This window comes from Dreissena polymorpha, chromosome 14 (assembly GCF_020536995.1).
Source record: "Dreissena polymorpha isolate Duluth1 chromosome 14, UMN_Dpol_1.0, whole genome shotgun sequence".
Lineage (NCBI taxonomy): Eukaryota > Metazoa > Mollusca > Bivalvia > Myida > Dreissenidae > Dreissena > Dreissena polymorpha.
Genome location: NC_068368.1, coordinates 42842175 through 42870026, shown reverse-complemented (window position 1 = coordinate 42870026; position 27852 = coordinate 42842175). Strand labels below are relative to the sequence as shown.

At 35.4% G+C, this 27852-nt stretch overlaps 1 protein-coding gene across 4 annotated transcripts; it reads right to left on the bottom strand.

Moving 5' to 3' along the window:
* Positions 1-362: 362 nt before the first annotated feature.
* On the bottom strand, positions 363-26806 carry LOC127857801 (uncharacterized protein C2orf50-like). 4 transcript variants are annotated; one of them, XM_052394472.1, is made up of 5 exons: positions 26480-26806; positions 10877-11044; positions 10516-10555; positions 8517-8534; positions 363-3208 (listed from the first exon to the last, which is right to left on the bottom strand). In XM_052394472.1, exons 1-5 carry the CDS (start codon positions 26512-26514, stop codon positions 3017-3019), a joined length of 453 nt encoding a protein of 150 aa, XP_052250432.1. In that variant the 5' UTR covers positions 26515-26806; the 3' UTR covers positions 363-3016. The 4 variants fall into 4 exon arrangements, with proteins under 4 accessions (XP_052250432.1, XP_052250434.1, XP_052250430.1 ...); XM_052394474.1 differs by lacking the exon at positions 26480-26806 and adding an exon at positions 17389-17876; XM_052394470.1 differs by lacking the exon at positions 26480-26806 and adding an exon at positions 13914-14255.
* Between the last annotated feature and the right edge of the window lie 1046 nt (positions 26807-27852).

Here is a 27852-nt window from a genome sequence, read left to right as displayed (position 1 = left end):
TTGAAGATTGTGCACAAACGTGCCGCAATATCATAAAGAGTCACAAATTCTCGTCATTTGAGCATCGTTCGGGAAAAACGGGGCTTAATGCATGAGCGTAAAGTGTCGTCCTTGATCCTGTACTGGCTTATCAGGGACGTCATGTTCCGCCTAAACTGTATTTTATTTAAGAAAGGATTTTTTTATACAAAAAAAAATCTATGAAAGCGGACTGCAAAGGGTAATCTGTGACGACACTTGTACATGCACGTAGTCTCGTTTTCCCAGACGGGGGCTTATTTTATTCGGAGATGGCAAGAATTTTGTGCTCGTAAGGTATGTGAAATACGATTAGAAAAGTGAGCAAAACTAAGAAGACAGGATTTATGTCTTAAGTTTAGTTTAATTATTCGGTGCCAAGACATTTTTACATATGAAATAAGAATTTTAAATAACATATACGCATAAACACACATTACAAAAACCACACATTGGCAAATACGTATAACAAAACTGTTATGAGTTGGTAGTGACTTAATTTTTACATTTTAGAGATGCAAAATTTAACAACTGTCACATGTTATGTGCTTAAGTTTCGTGGATGTTAAATCAATTTTCATGAACAAACATGAACGTTACTTGTATGAAACCTGCTTTACAATATCTAATGTTCGAACTACTTCATACATTTAACAACTCATATACACAATCGCCGCAAGTTGTCAGTTCGTGCAAAAAAAACGCACCATGTTTGTATAACACCCAATCCTCTCTCCGCAATTAAGTATATGTGTCTTGTTCTGAGAAAACTGGGCTTAATGCATGTGCGTAGAATGTCGTCCCAGATTAGCCTGTGCAGTCCGCACAGGCTAATCAGGGACGACACTTTCCGCCTAAACTTGAGTTTCTTGAAACTAAAAATACCATGAAAGCGTAAAGGGTCGTCCCTGATTAGCCTGTGCGGACTGCACAGGCTAATCTTGGACGACACTTTACGCACATGAATTAAGCCCAGTTTTCTCAGAACAAGACACATATTCATGTATTTCAAGCTTACAACACGAGCATTGAAATTTGAAATACTGAACAGAATAGCACGTTTAAAAATACCAGCATGGGAAGCATATGAGTCCCGCTCTGGGAAAACTGGGCTTAAATGATGTGCATTAAGTGTGGTCCAGGATTAGCCTGTGCAGTCCGCACAGGCTAATCAGGGACTAGTTCCAGACAAAACTGCACTTTCTTGAAGTAAAGACTAAATTTAAACTAAAATATCCATTAAAGCGGACAGTGTTATCCCTGGTTAGCTTGTGCGAATTGCACAGGCTTATCTGGGATGAAATTTTACTCACATGCACGGAGTTCAGTTTTCCCAGAAAAAGACTCGTATGAATAAAAAAATATGCGCGTATTCATCATAATACTGTAATAGAGTAGTAACTGATCGACCTTTTATTCAACAACTTCGAACCAATCAGAAATTTAACAAACACGTAAAAATTAAACAAACAACAATCACAATCAGTCATTGAAATCACATATTAAAATCACAGACACGCTTAAATGCATACAATGGAAATGCAACGCTGGCGAATATAATTGCTTGGAATCGGAAACACAGTGTCAAGATATTTAAAATATTAAGGATTAAAGGGAGTGAACTACGTCGAGAAGAAAACAACGTCAATTAGAGTTGTTCCCCTTTACATGAAATGCAATTGGTATACTAGTATTTCACTTGTAACAAAACATATCTTTTCCGCATTAAGTTGGTTTAGCAGCGATTAATAAGAATGGTTAAACAATGTTACATATGTAAATAGAGTATAATTACATAAATGTATCGAATCAATGTAATGAGGAATATTTATGTGCATTTCCTCTTATCAAACAATTAAATGTATGTATTGTTGAACATGATTACTTGATTAGTAACCGTAGCAAAAATACAATAGGAAACAAGAAACAGAGGTAATACGATATCACTATATGCAGGAATAATAACATAAACACCATGTGAAGTATGCTGACAAAGAAATACGCGGTATTAGATTTAGGAATACTTGCTCAAACGATTAATCAATAATGAACAAATGAGTGTGTCACAATTTTTTTAACAAATACACACGAACTTCCTTTGATAATATCAGGTACTTAAATATATTGCTTTTAACCGTTTTTTTTTTGGTGACGAAAATGTACACATACACATATATTAGTGATCACTGTGATGGTTACTTATAAACGTCACATATAATAGCCTCGCTCTGTGAAAATCTGACTCAATTCATGTGCGTAAAATGTCGTCCAAAATTAGCCTGTGAAGTGGACACAGGCTTATCAGTGACGACACTTCTCGCTTTAAGATATTTTTTTATTAAAAGACGTCTCTTTTTAGCAAAAATCCAGTTCAGGCGGAATGTATTGTTTTTATAAGACTGCGCGGACTGCACGGTCTAACCTGGGACGACACTTCACGCATATGCATTACCGGTACACCCCGTTTTCCCAGACCCTGTCTCAATTATACAAGTGAGTTCAACAATCGTTTATTCATTCATTTTGCAGTAACTCGTAATTAAAAAAGAAAACAATATATTGGGTAAAATAATACGTTGATAAAACGTACTGAAATGGTTGTTCTGTGCGCCCTTGAGAAACCTACACTGAAACATTCATCGCATAAATTCGATTTATTTAATACTTGTCCCACATTAACCTTAACTAGACACGTATATTAGAATCGAAAATATAAAAAAAATTATTCGTAGACCCACCGACACATAGCATGTTTATATCAGATTATTTTCCAGAATAACGTTTCAAGCGCCAAGTAAAATTTTGAACTTATGTTCCAATACCCATTAAAAAGGGTATTGAAACATCTGCTACAGTGTGACGTTTCTAAAAATGGATCATTGGCTTTCGTCCAATACAAGAAAAGCAATGAAATAAATTAAAAACTGTATAAAATATGAACAATGTATTAAAACATATTAATAACGTTCCTAAAATGGCAGTGGAAACACCCGATACTTCAGTAACATATCATGTCGCTGCCCATCTTCTTCCGGCGCCCGCCGCTGTAGAACTGAAACTCCATCTTGGACATCGTGGTTCCCAAATCCGTGTTCACGCGGTTACCGTAGTTACCCGAGTTCGTGTTCGGAACATTATCGGAAAATATCGTCGCCTTTTCCGGAAGTGGTGGGCGTTCCTTAGGTTTTCCCTGAGAATAGACGTGCATTTGTTTTTAACAGAATTTAATTGAGTCTCGCCATGGTAAAATGGGGTTTAATGCATGTGCGTTAAGAGTAGTGTAAGATTAGCCTGTGCAGTCCGTAATGGTAATTGTTTCGTTAAAAGGAAATTATCTTATCGAAAATCAGTACAAATCCAGAGACTGCACAGGCTTATCTGGGAGGATACTTAACGCGCATGCGTAAAATCCCTTGTTCCCAGAGCGATGCTAACTTTTAAATGGATCATAAATAGCCGGTATGAAGGCCTGGAACGGTATTCACAAAGCGCGTGAATGTGTCTTAACTTAGGTGGAAATTAAGAGATTATTTCAAAGCATATTTTTCATTATAATTCTAATGTTATCTGCTTATAAACGGAAACATTATTATCCATTTTTAGCATTAATAACTTGTTTCAAACATGTTCATGTAACAATACCTGAACCAGCGAACACATCACAACGAAGCAAAAGACTTTATACTTGTTAAAGATTATTTTGTTGGGAATTAAGGAATGCTATTGGGTGTTTCTTATATGCAGCTTAGCGACTGCATGTTGAATTGCATCAATGAAAGTGTGATGGCAGTAGGCTCGTAAAGTACCAAGCGGAAGAAATAGATACGAACTTTCAAATAAGTTTGTTCGAAATGGGTTCGCCATGGCCAATGTTTGTGATACATCTTTAAACAACATCAGATACTGTGTTAGTAGACATTGATACAACTTTACATTCAAAGCACAAAGCCGGACATATATTCCACCACCTGCTCTTAAAAGATGATTTAAGACTTATTATCTTATCAGTGATTCGGAAAGCAGCTTTTTGCATCGTTAGCGTTCTCCCAAATCGAACGTTTATTTAAACAAAAATATAAAAATAAATCCCCCACTCCCTCCCCCACACAAATTCCTCTTATGAACTACAGAAAAACTGTTATTCAACACAAGATATCACTTTTTTCGGTGTACCAAAGCGTATAGATTTTAACGATCAACGTAAATAATATTAATCCAAAATCGACAGATTTTCAAAAAAAACGAAGAGAGCAAACATGTATTTGTTTACATAAGCAAAATGCCGTTGAAAATGCCGAAACAAATCCATAGAACAATTGTGCCTTGTTCTGAGAAAACTGGGCTGAATGCATGTGCGTAAAGTGTCGTCCCAGATTAGCCTGTGTTGTCCGCACAGGCTAATCTGGGAGGACACTTTCCGCCCAAACTTGATTTTCGGTAAGGAGGAACTTCCTTGAAACTAAAAATACCAGACAGACAGACAGACAGTTTATTCCGACTTATACACAAGTACATCGTCTTCATACTAAAGTATATACATTTTTTCTGTCACGTAACTAGGTATAACAACACAATATTAAATAACATAAAATACACATTAACGAGTACAAATACTTATAAACTATCAAGGCGGTAATAAATTGTATTAAACAGTATTATTTAAAATCGTATTTCTAATAACAAGAGCTTCTTTGATATATTTACATACATTGAAAATAACTGATTTATCACAGGAAATTAATAACTTTTGGAATTTATATACTGATGGGTTAATATAAAATATACGGTTTAAATATTTTTTTCTTAAATCCGTGTAACAACGGCATATACATATAAAATGGTATTCATCCTCTAAATCCAAGTCATTACAACATAAACAATAACGCTCATTTCGTGGTATGTTATTTTGGGCGTATCTGCCCGTTTGGATTCTCAACGGATGCGCAGAGACTCTTAATCTTACAAAAAATAATCGCAAACGTCTGGGAACTAAGTCTAAATATGCTTCATAATCCAAACAGCTTTTAATAACTTTGTACATCACTAAAACAGAACTATTATTCAATTTACCGTACCACTCTTGTTTAAAATTATCAACAAGTCTACATTTGAATTCGCTGATAAAACTATTAACTTGTACAACGTTTGGATTTTCAAAAACATAACTAAATCCATAATTATTTAACAAATTCTTTACATTTGAGACCCAGTTTGTACAACCTTTATTACAATCATTCAAGGCTTGTTTGTATACAGTTTGCATTATGATATTCTCATTGTTGAGAACCTTAAACCAATATTTAACAATTTTAACAAATCTGTTTACATACAATGGGAATCTACCTAATTCTCCATAAACAGCAACATTACATGTATTTATTTTCACCTGCAGCAATCGTTTACATAATTTCAAATGTATACGTTCAATATCATCTGACTTGGTGAAGCCCCATACTTCTGAAGCATAATTTAATATAGAACCCACAAATGAGTCAAACAACTGACAAAATATTTTTGGTTTTATGTCAAATTCTTTGCATTTAAACAATAATGTATTCATGGCTTTAAGGGCTTTACCAACCAAATGCTCCTGAGTAAGTTTAAAACTTCCGGTATAATTTAACACTGTGCCTAAATAATTAAAGTTGTCAACCACTTCAATAATATTACCATTGTATGTCCAGTTTTCGTTATCTTTTAGTCCGCCCCTCTTCCGAAAAACCATTATTTTTGTTTTATCAGTGTTTACATTTAACCCCCAAGAATTGCAATATAAGTATAAGTTATCGAAATGAGTTTGCACTTCAGCTGGTGATTTGCCTAAAATAGCCATGTCATCCGCAAATAATAATAAAATTAACACAATATCTTCTATATTCAAGCCAGAGTTAATGCTATCTTGTAGGTAGAGTTCAAGGTCTTCAACAAATAAAGAAAACAAAATCGGTGACATTACCTCCCCTTGTCTCGAATCCAAACGGACAAAACCCCTCCCGGATAAAAACCCTCCCGTCAGTTTTATAGGGACCGGACGAAAACCCTCCCATGAATAAACGGGGACGGACAAAAACCCTCCCATGAAAAAACGGGACCGGACAAAAACCCTCCCGTGATCTGAGCCACGAATACAAATATCAACAATTACTTATGAATTTTTAATCCGAAATCGGTCATTTCCGAATGTCATTTCCGACATTTGTATTTTGTTGTCGGTTACCGAGATATTTATTTTTTGTAATAGTGACTTCAGTAGATAACATTACACTATATATTGACTAATTAAAATATTTCCGAATTGAAATGTTGTTATTTTACACCCATTTGACGTCAATTATATATGTTTGAACTAAGATTTGTATTATTACTTAATATGATAAGAACTACGATATTCATTATTACTTAGTAAGAATAACAAGTAGGGTGTTAATATAAATTATATAAAATAGTGCATTAAGAACATAAAAGTCGTGTTTCTTTTTTAGTCATCATCTCAAAAATAACAGAGGAGGACACAGGCTTCCCAAGACATTCTTTATTTCGTTTTATAACAAGTATTATGAAGTCTAGACAGTATAATGTTACATACATTGACAAATAAGCATAATCAATTGATAAACAAAAACCAACATTGTAGACAATTGCTTTTTATATTTGCAGATTCACCTTATGATATTTTGAACAAATGTTGTCAGCATTGAGTGATATTTTCGGATTAATGAATGCAACATTGTGTGAAGCAAATACATTTGTCGGCGTTTAATTGATTTTAATTAAATTTGTGATTAAACTACTTAAAAACTAAAAGTAGTTGCAAATTCACAGTTTGCTATTTGAGTAAATTTTGCGGATAAATGAATGCAACAATGTGTGAAGCAATTACATTTGTCGGTGTTTAATTGCTTTCACGGGAGGGTTTTTGTCCGCAGTTGCAGATTCACAGTTTGCTATTTTGATACATATTATTGTATGCCATTGATTAGCTGATTAGTTGGTCTAAATAACCGAATCATCGACATATTTGACATTACAGTATGCTTTATATATTGTCTGTAAAAATGCAATTGAAAACGTTACAGTCAAAGCTAAATTAAATAAGTAATTAAGACAAATTAGTTACATGCTAACGAATTGTTAGTTGTTAACAGAATTTTATTTTCATTTTCGCAATGTTTTCAGAAACTTCCCGGAAAGCACGTTTTTTTGCATAAATGAGCGTATGACGCGATTAAACGTTGCACTGTATCGTATTGCATTCAATCTAAATTTAAATTCACTTGTCTATAAATGGCCTCATTTTATGTTTTAATTGATTTTGTTATTATATTGGATTATCGGATATATATGCAAATAAGAAAGCGGTATGTTAACAGTTAATGGATACACATTTTCTTTCAATTTCACACCCCTGAAAACGCAATACACAATACAGACAATGAGTAATTTTATCGGATTAATGAATGCAACACTAAGTGTTTCTTTTACGGGAGGGATTTTGTCCGGTCCCGTTTTTTCATGGGAGGGTTTTCGTCCTCCCCCGTTTTTTCATGGGAGGGTTTTCGTCCTCCCCCGTTTTTTCATGGGAGGGTTTTTGTCCGCCCATGTTTATTCATGGGAGGGTATTCGTCCTCCCCCTATGAAAATGACCGGAGGGTTTTTATCCGGGAGGGGTTTTGTCCGTATTCCCCTTGTCTCAGGCCAACAGCATAACTAAAATAATCTGAGTAAGATGAACATGATTTAACACGAGACTTGACATTTGAATACATATCCTTAACTATTCTAAGCAATTTGCCTTGAATACCAGACTTAAACATTTTCAACCATAATGCATTACGGTATATACTATCGAAACATTTTAACATGTCGACGTAAATTACATACAAACGTTTATTTTCATTTAAATAATTTTGAACAATTGACATCAGTATAAAAATAGCATCAACAGTCGAATATCCTTTCCGAAATCCGAACTGCGCATCCGAAATAATAGTATTTTCATTGCAAAAACTTTCGATGCGCTTATTTAAAATCGTGGAAAATAATTTTGAAAAACAACTTACTAGAGTAATCCCTCTATAGTTATTGACATCGTTCACAGATGTCAATAACTATAGAGGGATTACTCTAGTAAGTTGTTTTTTCAAAATTATTTTCCACGATTTTAAATAAGCGCATCGAAAGTTTTTGCAATGAAGGCGGAAAGTGTCGTCCCTGATTAGCTTGTGCGGACTGCACAGGCTAATCTAGGACGACACTTTACGCACGTGCATTACGCCCAGTTTTATCAGTGCGCTTTTCATTTAGACAACAACTTTCACCAACAGAACAACAACAATATCAGCTCTGTAAACGTTTTGTTTACAGTTTATCAACACCCTCATCTCATTCTCAAAAACAAATCTTGGGTTATAACAAGTTTTTAAACGACACGATTTTCTGTTAACATTGACGCGTGTTTTTTGTTAGGACACGTGGCATTTGACAACATGGTAACTTACGTTCTTGCCGGATTTGATCTAAAACGTAGACGTTACTTATAAAATTGAGAGTGTGATTGTTGTGTTCATCTATCCCATAATTTTTGTTTTTACAAAAGTGTAATTATAACGTATCATCATCCTTATTATCATAATCACTAACAGCAGAATCATCATCATCATCACCTAAATCACCATCATTTTAGAATTGTGAGTATTAACAAAAATAGAGTTGTTTAATGGCGTGCATGTATATATGCAACGTTCATCGAGGACCGCCTGTAATGTCAGTTAATAATTCTTAATTCTTTATTTAATAGGAAAGCAACCACAAATAAAAATTATATAAAAATGATGATTTCATTGTGGTTGAACCCAGAACCTTTTGCGTGATAAACAATACACCAAGTAATCAGCAATTTTGACAGCTATTGTTAAATGTGTTTAACCCATTTATGCCTAGTGGAATCTCCCATCCTTCTTAATTGGATCAATTCATTTCCAAAATTAGTAGGGATGGCAAAATTATTCGAATATTCGATTGAATGGTCAGCATTCGAATAATAAAAATAATATTCGCATATTCGCATTTTTTTTCAAATGTAATTTCACCAATATTTAATTGACCTGCGAACCGCTTACTGAAAAGCAACCGAAATCACCCGGGAGTAGCATGTTTGACGTGACGTTCTTCGTGTCAAACTGATAACGCGGCCCGTATCAGGGTTGATTGCGCAATGCAATATACACGCTCTAAGAAAGGCCCCGACTGTTGTTTGCCAATGGGGTGCCAATTAACGGTTTCAATTGACTGGCGAATAATAATTAAGTTTTGTGATCACAGTATGTACAGCCATTAAAATGTGTGAATTACTCAAATCGCGCAATACAATATACTTACTATAAGAAAGGGCCCGAACTGTTGTGTGTCAATTAGGTACCAATTTAGGGCTTCAATTTACTGGCGAATAATAATTTAGTTTTTGTGATCACAGTTTGAACAGACATTTAAATATGTTAATTACTCAAAAGTAACAGTTGTTATAAAATAAACAATCATCAAGGAATCATAATTCAAATCTGAAAATGCCACCAGCCCTTTCTGCAGTATGGAATACTTTACATGGTCTGTGGATAAGAAGACCGCAACGTGTAATGTGTGTAAACTTAGTTTTACATATGCGCGGTCTGCTACAAATCTGTGGAATCATTAAAAAATAAAATTCTATGACACGATGTTTTTCATTCTATTTGTGCCCGACCACAGGATCGGTCATAGTATTAGTCGACAGCGATACAATTATTCGATAGCAACGTTAATAAACAGCCTCGTATTTAGCAAACGGATATAACTTACAAACCAATGGAAATTAACACATAACAAGGTAAAATCAATCCAGCCGTTTTATGCGAATATTCGAATATTCGATTGAAAGAATTTGCGAACATTCGAATATCGATATTGGTATTCGATGCCATCCCTAAAAATTAGGGATGTCTAGTGTATGTATTTCTATATTTAGAATACTTCTTACAGAAATTCATTTAAGCAAACAGCGCAGACCCTGATGAGACGCCACATCATGCGGCGTCTCATCTGGGTCTACGCTGTTTGCCAAGGCCTTTTTTCGAGACGCTATGCATAAATGGGTTAAGTAACATCGGTTGTTATATACCTCTTCATAAAATCCAATAAGCTGTCGCTATTTGTAACATTTTACCGTATTAAACGGTCCGAGTCGAAGCGAACATTACCTATCATTCCCGAATCAACTAAATTATTTTTTGATAGAATCTACATTTAGTTCAAATAAGAACTTTTCGCTGATCTGCATAAACATTCCGCCTTCATTGGATTTTGGTTTTAAATAAACCTAATTTGAACGAAGAAGTCTATAAACATAGAAAGTGTCGTCCAAAATTAAATAGTGCGGTGTTCGCAGACTTATCTCGAATGACATTTTACCCATGCGGCTCATTTTTGGGCGAATCTCAAAATTATTAGTACATAGACGTTTACCTGAGCGTCGAACTCTGCAAGAAATCCCCAGCTACTTTCCCTACAAAAAAACACAACAAAAATAATAAAGATCTGATCAAAATCCCAATATACATAGACCGAATTGTATAGAAAAGAAGAGAGGTAAATGCGTCGCACGGTACTAGAACTTGATTGTGCCCCTTGGCATGGTCGATACTAACAAAGAAGTACTAATGATACGTGTGAACATTTTACATGAAATCATACGTTTAAATTAATATTAACAAAAACTCAATTGATGCACTGACTCATATGGAACAAGACGTCACGCACATTAATTGAGCTCTTTTCCAAAAGCACGGATCAAATATAATGTGTGAAAAATAATAAGACCACTAACCAGTTTTTCAAACATCGTTTCTCACCGCCCACCGCCTGTTTCCAAATGGTGTCCTGGGATACCTGGTCACAGTTAGAATACTCCGCCTCCCGGTGCTGCTTTCCGGAGTCGCCAGCGCCCTGAAGTGCCGCTTTCCGATCCGCCGGGATACAGGTATCATGGTATTGACTGAAACGGAACGGAACTTGTTCGAATGATAAGTTCGTGTACTTAAATGTTGCGTTCAATGACTTTAACAGTCAAGGTCGTTTGACTCATTTTGTATCATAAAAATAGTAAAGCGATTATAAGGCTTTTCATCGATACTGTATGAAAAACTTGTATTGCGGACATAGCTTTTACACTAATCTTATTTCACATCCTGGGTGTTGTGGTGCTAACGCGTTAGTTTTTGATTCCACGAGTCTCTGGTTCGAACCCACGGAAAAAAACATTAAAAAACTGTATCCGTCTTATTATAATTATTTTGAATTATTCAAAATAGGACGTTATTATTCGGAATAAATATATAAATATGAAAATCTGTTAACATATCCCTTTTAAGCAATGCGTGATTAGATTTTCGCGGTGCTATACATATCGACATAAGTTCATACAACAAGAACGGCGTGTTGTGCACACAGTTAATCTCTTCTTTATCCCTAGGTTTGTTCATGAATAGACATTCATTATGTAACTCATAAAAGTATTCAGTATGTGTTAATATATGCTAACATGTAACTTCTATCACAACCTTAAACGATACCTACGAATACACAATCATCAATAAAAGACAAACCAATTTTGAAAATATGGTCTCATATGAAGACAAAAAGTAGGGTTTAAAAAAATGAAACGGAAACAAACAATACAGCTGTTCAGGTCCCTACTCTAAATATATTTGGGCCGTGCTATGTGAAAAGGGTGTTTAATGAATGTGCGTAAAATGTCGTCCCAGATTAGCCTGTACAGTCCGCACAGGCTAAACAAGGACGACTCTTTCCGCCTAAACTAGATTTTTGCCAAGAGACTTTCTTTAAACGAAAAATACCATTAAATCAGAAAGTCTCGTCCAGTGTAATCTGGGACGACACTACGCATATGCATTTAACCCCCTTTTTACAGAGCACGGCCCGTATTGATCTATTCGTGCCTGCTGTATTCCACTTGTCGCGCCTTGATTATTTATGGGCTCCGTAGTTTGATCAAGTGGTAATGCGTATCAATGAATACCCCATTGTATACCCACTCTGCACGGGTAGATATGGACGGGTAGCAACTAGACGAGGATTTGTTTGTTTGTTTTGTATCACTCGATGTTTCAGGTGATCGATAACCGATTGATGTCACCGGTAGCGAGTAAAACGTAAACCATGATGTTTGATAATGAAGCTATAATTATGATAATGAAGCTATTATTTTGATATATGGTTAGGTCTTCAGTTGAGTTAAGAGACGACTTCGCCAGTAGGCAGTTATATATTGATAGTTACACGAACTACAATAAGCATACAAACAGCTTAGGGGTTAGGGTAAGTGTGTATCCTTACCCCAATATCTGTTACATTAAACATTATAGTTAGCGAATACGCTCGTAAAACACCGACCAGAATAATGACATTTTCTGCCAGAACCCATGAGCAAATAAGCCTCGTTCTGAAAAAAACTGTGCTTGATGTCTAGGCGGAAAGTGTCGTCCCTGATTAGTAAGTGCAGACTTCACAGGCTAAACTGGGTCGACACTTAACGCTCATGCATTAAGCCAAGTTTTCTCAGACCGATGCAGAAATAAGCTCATGCAGAGGAAAGTATTGTGACTACAAAGACTTCAGGAACAAAACGTCCAGAACAGTCAATAAAAAACAAAATGTAATATTTACAAAATATAAACTCTAAATTAAGTTTTTCAATCGCCAAACGTCTTAAAAAAAAATCTTCGAGTGAAAGATATTTTTTATCAATTAATACTGCCGATACTAATATATATTTGACTTAAATAAAAAAGAAACCCAAACACTGTCACTACGTCGATCTTGTGTACTAGTACGTATTTAAAAAAATTAATATTTGTATTAATTCGATTATTTTGAAACCATTTGGCTTATTAGAACATTTTCAAATCATCAGTATACTTATAAGATTCATTACTGAGTTCCTTTTTGAACAAATAATTTGCCCTATACACGGTAGATCTATACGTTTCTTAATTGAAATTTTGTTTTATTTCTAAAGATAAAACGCTAATAACAAATGAAGGGAATCGCGAACTCTGTTGTTTACCCTTTACCACTAGAAAAACAACAACAATAACAAAGCTTCTACTATAAAAACAACAAAGCACGGCATTTTATAAATATCTGCAACAGTATGTTCTGATAATGTTATGTTTTCCCTTGGTAACTGTTGTGTTTATAATGATTAACAGTCATTTAAGTGATAAATAATACTGTTGATTTTGTATTTTTCGAAAAACGGGTTATATCTAAATAAGTAGTGTTCTGAGAAAACTGGGCATAATGCATGTGCGTAAAGTGTTGTCTTATATTAGCCTGTGCAATTCGCGAAGGCTAATCAGGGACGACACTTTCTGCTTTTATGACATTTTTCGTTTAAATGAAGTCTCTTCTAAGCAAAAATCCAATTAAAACGGAAAGTGTCGTCCCTGATTAGCCAAAGCAGACTGCACAAGCTAATCTGGGACGACACTTAACGCACATGCAGTATGCCCAGTTTTCTCAGAACGCGACTCAAATATACTATGACCCGTATTCACCAACCATTTCTTAGACATAAGAATAAAGAATGGAATCGGAACCAAGAAAAATATGTCCAGTGTTTTAATATACATGTATACAAGCTACCAATGGATATAATTTCAATAATAAAATGTTCAACGTGTAGACTGATATAGATGGAGAATGGTAATGCCAAGTTTGATTCAAGATTAAAGCAGTATTTGAAAAGTTCAATTAAGGAATACTCTTTATTCTTAAAATTAAGTCTAAGACTCGGTTGGTGATTACGGACCTAGGTATTTCTAGATTAACAATGTACAAACCTCTTTTGGAAATAACTAAACATCATCCCGCCTGTCGGTTTAATCGCCATGATTAGGTAGAACTGTATTTAAATATGAACCTTAAACACTTATTTTCACTTAAATTCTACAGTATTTTGTACAATAGAAACTAATACACATGCTTCATCACGAATGTCTAAATGTCTTAAATGATTAGAAAAATCATCTCGATCAAATCCCTTTTAAAATTGCGACCTTATGCACTCTTTATTTTTCACCGTTCTGCTAAAACTGTCATAACTTTCTATAATCTACGAAGAATCCATTCAAATTCTTGCATACAAAAATCGAGTTCGATATCTATCGATCGATAACCTCCTATCAGTCTATCTACTTCTGTGCGACGGTTTTAATATCACCGTAACTTATTAACAATTTTCCGATAACCCTCTCACGCATACAAAGGACGTTTTCAAATATTTTGTTGGTAATAATTTTGATTGAATTGGTTTTATTTAACAGGAGCTTTTGTATGTTTTGTGCGAACAGACGCAGGAAGAACATAACTTCATAATATTTTTAGATTTGTTTCAGACTATGATCATATAAAATTGGTTACAAATATGTTCATTACAAAAATGAAAACTGAACATTGAGAATACATGAAGACGAAATTTGAAAGAATCTTAATTTGTTTTGCGGTACTGAACTTAATTCAAATGTTAAAAATATTGGAAACTCAATAAAAAGTACGCTATCAGTAATCAAGAGTGAAACGAATATAAAACCATATTAAGTTCGGATGTATTCTCGTTTTCCGTGATTATTGGTTGCGTGTAACCTTAATCGCCAATAACCATCTGGAGCGTATCATTTCGCGCGTTAATTACTCCTTTATCACGGCACGATCAAAGGCGACTAGGGCAGTTGCAGGTAACTGATTGAGGCTGACAGGTTAATGCGCGGGACATTGTTCACGGGCGTCATCAAGAATTCAAATCAATCGATAACAGAAAGTCGCACTGGAACAATATTGCTTTTATTGGTTTTACTGGACTGTATGTGGTACTACGTGCAAAAGAAGAACATGCAAGATATGTATTGAAGGGAAATTTCTTAAAATGTCATGATGATTGAATTTGTAATAAATGCACGCAATTGTAAGATACTGAACGTGAAAAAGAAACACAGTACGTGGTAAGGTATTGTATTGTTTCGCACGGTACAGCACTACACGTTATTCTGCGGCCAGGTAATCGACACTAACGTATGGTATGGTATGGCACGGAACGATATGTTATGGTATGCTTTGAAACGATAGGGTATGTTATTGTAATGTACGGTAAGGAATTATTTGACATGGTGTTTATAGCGTGGCAAGGCATAACATGAAATGGCAAGAGCAGTAGTAGACGAAAGAAGAAGAAGAAGAAGAAGACAGAAAGAAGAAAGCTGTTTTGTTTGGTGGTATTCAACCAAATTAAAATGCGAAAAATATTGAAAATTCGATAAAAAGTAAGCAATCAATGAAAATCAGTGTGACGTTTACAAAAAACACATATATATTGGTGGTATTCTCGTTTCCCGTGATTAATGGTTTCATGTAATCTAAATCGTTAATTAGCCCTATTAACAGTATCGTTCCACGCTGGACTCCTTTATCACGACACGATCAAATGCGACCAAGACAGTTCCAGGTAACTGATTGAGGCTGACAGGTTTATACGCGGGAAATTGTTCACGGGCGTCATCAATAATTCAAATCAGTCGATAACAGAGGCCTGATCGGAAAGCCGCACAGGAACAATGTAGCTTTATATTGGTTCTATGAACTACATGTAGAACAGTACCATAGAAGAACATGTTTGGTATTTTCAAGATACAAATTGAAGTAAAAGCACATGGAAATGTGCGTGTTAATCAACCCTCGTTCGATGTCGCAGTAGTGATTCTGTAGATGAAATGAGTCTTGTTCTGAGAAAACTGGGCATAATGCATGTGCGTAAAGTGTCGTCCCAGATTAGCCTGTGCAGACCGCACAGGCTAATCAGGGACGACACTGTCCACTTTTATGGTATTTTTCGTTTCAAGGAAGTCCCTTCTTACCGAAAATCAAGTTTAGACGGAAAGTGTTGTCCCTGATTAGCCTGTCTGGGATGACACTTTACGCACATGCATTAAGATCAGTTTTCTCAGAACAAGGCTCAAACAGAAAAACTTACGAGTTGCGGCATGTACTATCTGTACGATACGGTAGAATGGGCCGTTGTGTTATGATAGGGTAAGGTCACCTACGGTAGGGTATGATATGGTGTAACCTACGGTAGGGTATGATATGGTGTAACCTACGGTAGGGTATGGTATGGTTTAGTTCGGTATGCTACGTCATGAGTCCTTTGAAAGGTGCTGTATGTTAGTGTAAAGTATGGTAGTGAATGGTTTGGTTTGGTGTGGTTTGATATGGTGTGGTATGGTATGATATTGTGTGGTATGGTTTGATATGGTGTAGTATTGTATGATATGGTGTGGTATGGTTTGATATGGTGTGGTATGGAATGATATGATGTGGTATGGTATGATATGGTGTGGTATGGTTTGATATGGTGTGGTATGGTATGATATGGTGTGGTATGGTTTGATATGGTGTGGTATTGTATGATATGGTGTGGTATGGTTTGATATGGTGTGGTATTGTATGATATGGTGTGGTATGGAATGATATGGTGTGGTATGGTATGATATGGTGTGGTATGGTTTGATATGGTGTGGTATGGTATGATATGGTGTGGTATGGTATGATATGGTGTGGTATGTTTTGATATGGTGTGGTATGGAATGATATGGTGTGGTATGGTATGATATGGTGTGGTATGATTTGATATGGTGTGATATGGAATGATATGGTGTGGTATGGTATGATATGGTGTGGTATGGTATGATATGGTGTAGTATGGTATGGTGTGGTATGGTTTGATATTGTGTGGTATGGTATGATATGGTGTGGTATGGAATGATATGGTGTGGTATGGTATGATATGGTGTGGTATGGTTTGATATGATACATGACACTTAAGATTTGTTATACTATCTACGTGGAAATTTAACATGAATAAAACTCTTATACGTGTGTTTATTGTATAACCATAACCCATTTATGCATAGCGTCTAGAAAAAAGGCCTTGGCAAACAGCGTAGACCCAGATGAGACGCCGCATGATGCGGCGTCTCATCAGGGTATGCGCTGTTTGCTGAAATGAATTCTGTACGAAATATTCTATATAGAAATAATTATACTAGCCATCCCTAATTTTGGAAATAAATTGATCCAATTTAGAAGGATGGGAAAGTCCACTAGGCATAAATGGGTTAAAATGATGAAGGTAGAAAAGAAGACACTGAAGGCGATGTTGGTTCGAAGGATGAAGAATATACATCTTTCACAGTTACTTCAAGCAACGAAAAAAGCAAAACAAAGAAACAATACTAAAAATACAAAGAAAACTGCAATACTTACGACGAGCGTTTACTACTCATTTTTTTTGAAAATATGAATTTATTCCGACGAAAATTTACACATAAAGTTATAAACGTTGTGAACTGTTACAACTATTTCACTGGACCGTTTAATGTATCTCACCAATTCGCAATGTGTCTTACACTCACTTAAAGAAATCATTAAAAAAAAAACATAAACAGTAAGGGATTTTTTTTTCACTACACGTTCAATCGTATCGCACCATTTCAGTAGCAAATACATAAATATTACAGCTATAACGAAACACCATCAGAAGGATCGCAATATTGTCGAACATTATATTCCAACCAAGCGGAGGTCAATTGCAGACTAAACATTACCAATTGATCACCCCTAAACACCATCAATGTTCCTCGATAACTCATCAATTCATTGAAGATGCAGAAAACGTGGATTAATTTCCATTTTCCCTAACTCAACTGTCAGTTTTCAATTGAGTATTTCTTCAGTCGTAAGTTGTTATCAATTTTGACTACTGCACGGTTTGTTTCCAAGCCCGACTGAAGTGTTTTATCGTGCGGTTTGTTTGACGAACCAACTTTATTGTCTATTTAGAGTTGTTCTAAGATAGTTAGCGAATCATTGAATATAATTAATATGTGACCTTAATGGCAAATGTGTAGTACTTTTTGCTTGCATACAAAGTCGGTTTAATATTTCTTAACGATTTTTTCTTGATGAATTTTGTGGTTATAGTAAAAAAATACAGTATCAATATGAAAAAATAATTGAGAAAAGGCTGCAAAATTTACGTTTTAAGAACTGAAAGTGATATGAAAACAAATCGAATGTCTTTAAAAAGCAACGAGCTCTGAGAATTATTTCGGAATATGTGTAAATGCAATAAATTCCATGCTCAAGTCTGTCTATCCTTGTGGTTTGGAACACTCGAGAACATGCACATTGCGACGATTTGTCTTATAATGAAGAGTAACGGTAAATATGCCTTGTTAGAGTAATATATTTTTCCGATGAACGTCGTACTGCGTTGTCGGTGATTAAATAAATTTATTACTGTCTAAGACTAAACTCAGACATTCAGGACACATTCGCGTAGCAATACTACTCTCGCACGGGCTTAACAGAGGGGCGGTTAAAATGGCTCGGGGCAGGATAAGGTGTGTTTTCACCCACTTGTGTTATATGTTGCTTGTTTTCGAACCGTTGTTTTCTTTGCGGTCGTTTAAAATGGAAGTTATATAACTAACAAATCAATGTGCAATCATAATTGCATAGCTTTGTGGGTAAAGCAAAGGTGACTTCACTCTATACTCTCATAGTCGGGCAGGCTTCGCTTCCCATACGAGGAATGTGAGCTGGTTTGAACTTTCCCCATAACGGACAAGTTAAATGTTTGCCCCCCCCCCCCCCCTCCCATATCAACAAACAAATACGCAAGACCTCGTTAAGCATCAGGCAAACGGAAATGTAATTAAATCTATTTAAGCAGATAGGCAAGCTAACATTGTTGGTGATAATCAGCTATGTTGGGACAACATGAACAGACGTCGAAATTTAGAAAATACCTACGTTACATACACAGGGTGCAGAATTAACAGGGTTTTCGGGGTTTTTCACACGGGCTGGATGGAATGTAAACACACCGTTAAGAACGTTAATTTTGCGAATATCTCAATTTATTGAAATACATGTGCAAAAATCTTGAATGCATAAAATACAGTTTTTCTTGCAGTTGTGCCGATATCTTAAGGTATAAGAATCAATCCTTGAATAGGTCTGAAATCGGTGACACAATTTCACGTTGCGTGAAGCATAACCGTGCAGTATGCGTTGACTTTTTTTAACAAGAACACATGCTTGTTAAATAAATTAATAAATTCTGATGAATTTCAAATTGACATAAGCAGCATAAAATCTGTCTTTCATACACTAGTTGAAATTATTAAGAAAATTGTTTTAAAAAGTTATTTGAAAATAAACCACTTACCGGTGTGTTTACATCCATTAACATTTAATTGGGAACCCCACAAAGTCACGGCACCCTGATACCATGAGTCGCGTTCGAGAAAATTGGGCATAATGCATGTGCGTAAAGCGTCGTCCCAGATTAGCCTGTGCAGTCCGCACGACAGGGACGACACTTTCCGCCTAAATTGGATTTTTTGCTAAGCAGAGACTTCATTTGAACGAAAAATGTCATAAAAGCGGAAAGTACATGCATTATGCCCAGTTTTCTCAGAACGCGACACCCATGTCCAGGATACGCTCATGTTTATTGTCCAGGATGAAAGTAACGTGAGAATATCAGACCTCAAAAGAAAACTATGACAAAATGTACAGTGTAAGTAAATAGCATTTGATTAGTTGGTTTAGCGTGTAATTGTTAACCTGTTTGTGAAAACCAACATTCATTTAGTTATTTCCTGCTATATGTTTGTACTTTCATTTCATCACTTTCATTCTTCATTTATAAGGAAAGAGTTCGGACATTGAAACGGTTTTGTTCGCAAAATTCAATGAAAGGAAATTGCGATTCACAGGCTACAAAAACGGGCTTTGCGACGGAAAAATAGACTGTCAATAGCAGATTAACCCTTTGCATGCTGGGTAATTTGTCTTCTGCTAAAATGTCGTCTGCTAAATTTCTAAAATTAGCATTTTCTTTCATTTTTTTCAAAGAATACTATCAGAATAGCAAACAGTTTGGATCACAGAACGTGGCGTCTCATCTGGATCCAAACTGTTTGCAAAGGCCTTTTAAATTCGGTTTCAGCACTTAAAGGGTTAAGACAGAAACGAATTTCATTAATGGCCGCTTTGACTAAGGATTATCCAACCATGGCCACTGATTCGTAGGATTTAGAACACTAAGAAGAAACATGATGGACGTTAGGCATTTTTCGTACACACAATTGCTTAATTGATTCTTATCGAGTAGACCCATCGGTTACTGTTATTTGTATAAGGAAGGAAACGAGATGATATTGGTCTTTTATATTCTTAAACGCCTCTCTCCTCTGCACCAATAATGCAATAACGTATGAGCCGCGCTCTGAGAAAAGGGGGCTTAGTGCATGTGCTCAAAGTGTCGTCCCAATTTAGCCTTTGTCGAGTGCGCAGACTAAGCTTGGATGCCATTTTACGCACATGCATTAAGCCCAGTTTTCCCAGAACGAGGCTCATCTGTGTAAAAGCCTCAGTCCGCTAAAACTATAAACACTTAACATATCAAGCCATCTACAAAATACCCTTCTCTCATTGGCTGTTTGACGTCACATGCTGACCCCATATATTCTATATGGTGTCAGTAGACTATATTTTTCCTGACGTTTTGTTATTGTTATATAATGTTCTTGAATTTAATATTTTCGATAATACTAGTTATAAAAAAACATCGTTTGTCCTTGTTAATTTGATGAGATAAAAAGTAGTTGGCATGATATAATCGTTACAGGGTTAGTTACTGACCCGATACGGGATATACGGTTCTTTGGAAAGCCATATCGGTCTCGCCCCGATATGGTTTTCCACAGAACCGAATAGCCCGTATCGGGTAAGTAACTAAACCTGTAACTATTAATATCGTCTCTTATAGACGTCTGTCTGACTAAATGCTTTATTGCACTGATGTGATTTTAAAATTTTATGAACAATTTTTTAAATTGGTATACTTTTATTAATACATGTTTTTTTATGATTGATAACAATTGACACGGATTCCGGAGAAAGTCGATGTATCACGATTGGGATTTACGTAGCAGCTATTATCACATGAAGCAACAAACTGCTAGCAGCGGTAACATTTAACACATACAGTCACAAGTGAAATCTTCAAGATCTGAAAAGATTACCGGTAATCATTTCTATGATGAAACCTTTTCTTACTTATGGAACATTTTAGCAATCGTCTTTAGGCTAATCAGGGACGACACCTTCCGCTGTTATAGCAGTTTCCGTTTAAACTTTGAATCTTAGTAGCGAAAATCAAATAAGCCGGATAGTGTCATCTCAGAATAGTCTGTGCGGACTGCACAAGTTAACATGGATGGACACATTACGCACTCTCGTTATGCCCAGTTTTCCCAGAACGAGGCTCATATATCAAGTCCCTGTCGCAATTACAAAAAAACGTGAAGTTGGTGGACTCAAATTATATCGTTATTTTATAAGATTTGTTTGCGTTTTTTTTTCGACTGTAGCAACCAAATGTAAAAAGGTCGTTTATGTTCCAAATAACACTTAAGGGGTGTAGCGGCAGTTTATTTATCCGATGATATATTTATAGCAATACCGATGATGCTATTATCACAACTCAATATTTATGTTATCACAATCATCAGAAATGAAGGAGTTGGTTCATGATATAATTGTCAGTGGTTCGATCTCAGGTGGGGTCAACTTTTTTTATTACTTCTTTACTTTCTTTAAATCCATTCTTGTTTTATACTGGAGCTCTTTAGTCCTGTTGTTTACATTTATCAATTTAAAGCAATTAATCACAAACTTCAAAACATGCCGACATCTGTGAACAAGTGCATGAAAGTTATTAACAAATAAGGTCGAGTTTGATACTATATGGTATTATGTTTGTGATTAAATATTGTCTTTTATTAATGTCTTTTGGTTAGCTGTTGTGATCCCAGTTAATATTGTTAACATTTTCTTATGTTTATGCATATTTCTAACAATCTATGTACCGTTACTTGGGTTTTGCCTAATTGCCGTATTTTATGAAATTTGACGTTGACTCTAGGGATAGTTAAAACAAAAAATCTCTGTTAAAAATGCGGTGACCCCCTTTTTTATTTGTGTTTTATGATGATAATACGTTGATGAACATATTTGAGCAGTTTCGCAGAATTCTATTGGACAGAAAAAAATAAAATTCCATTTATGTGGTTACAATAGTAAAAAACTGACGTTTTTTGGGGTGACATACAAATTATAAAAATTAATTAATTAAATTTAACTCGTGTACTCCATTTTATTGGTAATGTTTGGTTTAATTAAATGGTATATGATGTATCTTAGCTTATATAATACATACATGTTGCCAATTTTATAGGTTATTAGTTATTTTTACGCATTTAGAGATTTTTCAGTTTAATTGAAAAAGTACATGTTATATAATGGTGAATAAAATCAAAACAAGTCCGGTGACCCTATTTCATTTTCATATAGTATTTGTATATATATCTTAAATATAAATTTTGGAAAAAATCTATCAGATGGAAAAAATAAGCAAAACTGCAGCAACACCCCTTAAGTTTGATAACATTTTCGACTGTAACAACCGAATTAAAAACAATCTGATGTACACATAAGCACTGTTTTGCATACAATAAGATAACGTTGCCAACTAGAAATCCATGCAGATGTAGGGAGATTCTACATGCGAATGCAGAGTCATCCGGTAACCCTTATCGGGAGGTAACCACTGATATGAGTAAGGAAATCTCCACGCAGAGTTGTCGTTCCTTGCTCTCACGTGCAATCTCTGCCATCACAAGAAAATCTCACCAGCATTGGAATGATTTTATTTTTGTTGTTTAAGTATTATATAATGAAAAGTAATATCATTTTCTTTAATATTTTGAAAATAGTGTATAAGTTTAGTTTCATAATAAAACATACATTACATAAAATATAAAACGTAAAAATAACAACGGTAAAATTATTGTACCACGTGGCTAGGTTATCATCACGTGGTTGGTTATAAAGGCAGGGATTTGATCCAGCTATGCTGGTGGTCAGAATATACTAAATAGTTTCCCTATATAATTCAATGTAAAAGCGACAACTTTGAGCGAAAACAAATGCAACATTTTGCACATAGAGACCCCCATAACCATACCTTTTCTTAAAGGCCATTCTAAGCGGAATAAAAAATATAGGTCATGTTCAATCCAAGAAAGAACATGACGCGAATCAAAATCGACTGTTTTTGCAACTTTTTTTTCGGCCGTTTCTTAGTGGAATGTAACCTTTTTCAGTGCAAGGCTTTACTATAGTCTCCAAGTTTATCCTATTTCAGAGATTCGGTCGTGAACACCTATTTATGCCCTGCCATTATCTCCGAAAGATAAAACCCGAATAATAGTTTAAACTGTAAAGCATGCCTTCGAGTCAACTATGATATTTTTTCAGAGAGTACAGCGCTCAGAGGGGGGAATCACGTGATAGTCAACATGGCGACGTCCATACCGAGACAGTTATTTTTCGCCGTTTTATACCCTTTATAACTTCTGTTTATTTTTTTAAATGACGCTCACTTTCCAGCCATATCAGTAAAAAGGTGATCTGCGTTTATTTTGTATTTAAAATTCGCTTTATATCTCGACTTTACTCGGTGCAAATTTTCTTAGTGGAGCCCTAATTAGGTCATCCCGCTTAGAAATTTTGCACCGATTAAAGTCGAGATATAGAGCGAATATTACTGAGAAATAAAAGTCAAGAACTTTCTTTCTAATATGACTGGAAAGTGGGCGGAATAAAACATAATAATACAAGTAATAAAGGGTATAAAACGACGTAAAATACCTGCATCTGCATGGACGTCGCCATCTTGTTTGTCGCGTGATTACCCCATCTGCAGCCCTACACGAAACGATTATTTAGTATACTGTAACCTGGTTCCAGTCATATCTCTGCGCGGAGGTTAGGATTGTGGCTGCTTAATATCACATATATAAACTTTTCTTCAAGGGAGATCATTAAACGGTGAAATTCTCGTACAGTATTACACTCCCCTGATAAAACTCCACTACGATCTGATAGTTATTACTACTGAAATTTTTAACATAACATTATTGCTTCAACAGTTCAAATCACCCCACAGTTCATAAGACCTAGTAGAGATCTACACATCATTTCTTTATAATAAATTTGTAGTTGCAAGAATTACAGTGAATTGTTTACAGGCAGTTTCTAAAAGATATAATGATTCATAAATGTGTGGGAAATAAAAAGATATCTTATTGGAAATTGATTGGATTATAGGCTTTTTTCCTTTGATTGATTTCTGGTGTGTTGGGGTGAAACGCTGTTCTCAGCGACTCGTTGATTGTAGCGCCGTAACTGTGAAAAAGCACGAATTCGCTGTCAGCAAATATCACAAGTGGGGGAAAAATGCCTGACAACGTCGTATTTGCGGAACAAAATCTTCAACTGATTAGAATGTTTTATCATTACATACCTCCTTACTTAAAAGCAACGTTGGATCACAGTAAACATATCTAGAATTGTAGGCATTTACAGTAATTAAGGACAGTCAATAGGCATTTGTCAAAATAAAATTTGATGTAGCAGAAAATGTTTGAAAACTATGAAGGTCTGCTATTGATAACGGTGATGCCCATGCAGCTGTTGATGGTGATCACGTAAATATGGCTGCTGGTAATCATAACGCTAATGATTTTGATGATGACGAAAATGCTGTTGCTGTAAACGTGTATGTAAATGCTGATGGTGATAACATGGATGCTGTTGTTGATGACGGAAAATGATGTTACTGCTGCTGCTGCTGATAATAATTATGATAAAATAAAATTAAAGCACAATGTTGAAGTATATTTCATTACTTAAGACACGATGATGCTACATAAAAAATCAGGCTAACAGAAAACACCAAGCGAATATGACGACAGCAGTCGGAAAAATATTTTGACTGACAACGCATTTTCATTGAATACACGTATCAATTCAGTTATCTAAAGCCATGTTTATACCCAAATAAACCTTGTCAAAAACCAATATCTGCCTTCTGGTCTACAATGAGCCAATTTAAATCTCCAAGCATGTTGCAATTTAACAAGATAGAGCTAATAATGGCAATTTGTAAATTGATAGTCGCCGATGTAGGTGATTTTCGATTAAACCTTAATTATAACCTTTGAATGGCTAAATAGAATAAGAAAATCGCTCGTTAAGAACAGATTTTCGAAAAGACGAGGTGAGCTGAAAAGATTTATGGTATCTTCTTATATAATTTGCACAGAAAATATTGACCTCGGACATTTGCGTATTCTACAAGTCGAGGACGCACCAGTTTTCTTTGTATTCTATTGTTTGAGACTTTTGGAACCAATTACGTCATAATATTAAGCGATTAATAACTTAAATTTAAGAAAAAGAATGTGTGTTTGAGGGAAAATATTATGTTTTATGTATGAGCCACGCTTTGGGAAAACGGAGTTTAATGCATGTGCGTAAGGTGTCGTCCTAGATTAGCCTGGAAGATCGGCGAAAGCTAATCAGGGACGACACTTTCCGGTATTATTGTGTTTTTCATATAAAGGGAGTCTCTTCTAAGCGAAAATCTAGTTTTGGTGGACAGAGTCGTCCCGGATTAGCCGACGCTGACGTCACAGGCTTATCTAAAACTATACTTTGCGCCACCACGTTAAGCCCCGTTTTCCCAGAACGGGAAGCAAATGTTTTATATCATTACATGTTAAACACATCAATGGGCTATTTTCTGGTATGGCCTATCTATAAGAAATATAACCGTACATTATTTTAGTCCAGCAATATCTATATTCTAAGAAATATTTCCTATTTAATTAATATAAAATGTAAGCATCTTGTTCTGTACTTAAGATACGAAACTTATTGGAATTGTTTGTATTATGTTGAACATGTTTTTTTAAGTGAGTTTTTAGTAGGTTATGTTCCGCCCTGTTGTATTATATTTTGAACACAAAATAAGCAACAAGAAAGAAAAAAATCAAACTGATTCCATTCGTCAGAATCAACTTACTTCTGCTAACAAGACAAAATCAGTTGGTTAATGCCATAAAACAGCATTATTTAGGAATGCTATTAAAAAAGAAAAGCAAACAGCAACAACACACATACTTCAATGATAGAATCTTGTCATGGGCTTTGCATCCGGCATATCTATACACGAAACTCATTTAGACTTTATTATGTTTTATGGACGGAACAAAAATAGTATTATAAGTGATATAAGTTTGCTCACCATTCAAGAGTTGACAGGGAGTAAATATACACGACCGTTTATGAAGGAATCTTGATTTCATTTTATTGATAAAATACTCGGTTCGTATTAAATTGCATATTAATAAACACATTAAACATTATAACAAACCTTTTTCTCGTCTGTAACATGTAACTCGCCGCCATGTTTGTTTAATATAGTATTCCAATGGAAACTTAACTCCAAATATAAAGATCACAAATGGTTTCTTCTGAACACAAACAAATTCGGCCACTTTAGGCAGTCACATATTACAGTGCATTATTTCTACCAGAGATAATCTTTACGTGTCGAATGCATTAATAAACGGTTATAGGTATACTAACTAACCTAAAGACCCAAATAATCGATATATGCTTGTAACTGTACTAGTTTATATAATATATCAATATAATCCCGACTTTAACATTGTGCGAGCCTTTATCTGCCTGAGAAAATGCCGATACTTAATGCAATCAGCCTGTATTGTGACGAGCCAGGACGGATTCCACAGGGCCGTGATACACAATCGGGCTTTTGGGATTAGCGGAGATCAGTGTTATCTCGTCAGAATGGTATTATATTTGGCTGCAGATTGGTGCACTATTAAATTGCTATTTTAATCCATCTTTTATCGCACCTAACATGTAGGTAACGAATCAATAACACAATAAAAACTAACAATCCGATTAAAAACATAAAATCTGAACTACGAAAACATTTTTGTAACAAAAAATACGACGATATTAATTTGCCTAGCTTCAATCGAACGACAAATAGCTGCTTGGTTATTGATACTACATTGTACACAACAACATGAGGATATTATTTTGAATCTTCGCTTTATAATGAACTAAGAGTCGGGGCTGGCTGGCTCGGTTGGCATAGTGTTGGACTGCAAATCCGGGGATCATGGGTTCAGATCCTCGGCCCATTAGCACAAGGCGCGTGGTCATTGGTCATGAAATCCTTTCTGCGGTAGTTTTTCTTCTACCCCTCATTAAGTAACGCAGTTCAAAGGCGGATTAAAATATCACTTGTATACTGTATCAATCTGCTGGCATAAGTAATTACAGTTAGTACTTACCCGCTAGCCCAAGAAAGGTGTGAGTTAGTTAACTCACCACAATGCTAAGACTGGAAACGGCGAGAATCCCAACTTACAAAAAAATTGTAATGACCTTATCCGTGTTCAAGCATTTTAACGAGAACCATATGTTCCTATATAACTAAACACACATACTCGCGATTTTATTTCCGTTGTCAATTCGGTAATTGAACAATGATATGCCGCAATATGTTATTTATCTCTCCGAAAAACTCGATTGACAATCGATCTACTTCAACACAAACTCTGCAAAACTTTTCATCATCATCAACATCAACATCAACATCATCATTATCATCATCATCATCATCATCATCATCATCATCATCATCATCATCAGCATCAGCAGCAGCAGCAGCAGCAGCAGCAGCAGCAGCATCATTATCATCATCATCAC

Bases quoted from the DNA above. Each gene is read 5' to 3' on its own strand.
- LOC127857801 (XM_052394470.1), bottom strand. From the start codon at position 13,963: ATGGCGATTAAACCGACAGGCGGGATGATGTTTAGTTATTTCCAAAAG. The intron at 11,045-13,913 runs GTTTGTACATTG...GTTCCGTTTCAG, and splicing joins TTTAGTTATTTCCAAAAGAG to TCAATACCATGATACCTGTA. The intron at 10,556-10,876 runs GTTAGTGGTCTT...GTTTTTTTGTAG, and splicing joins AAACGATGTTTGAAAAACTG to GGAAAGTAGCTGGGGATTTC.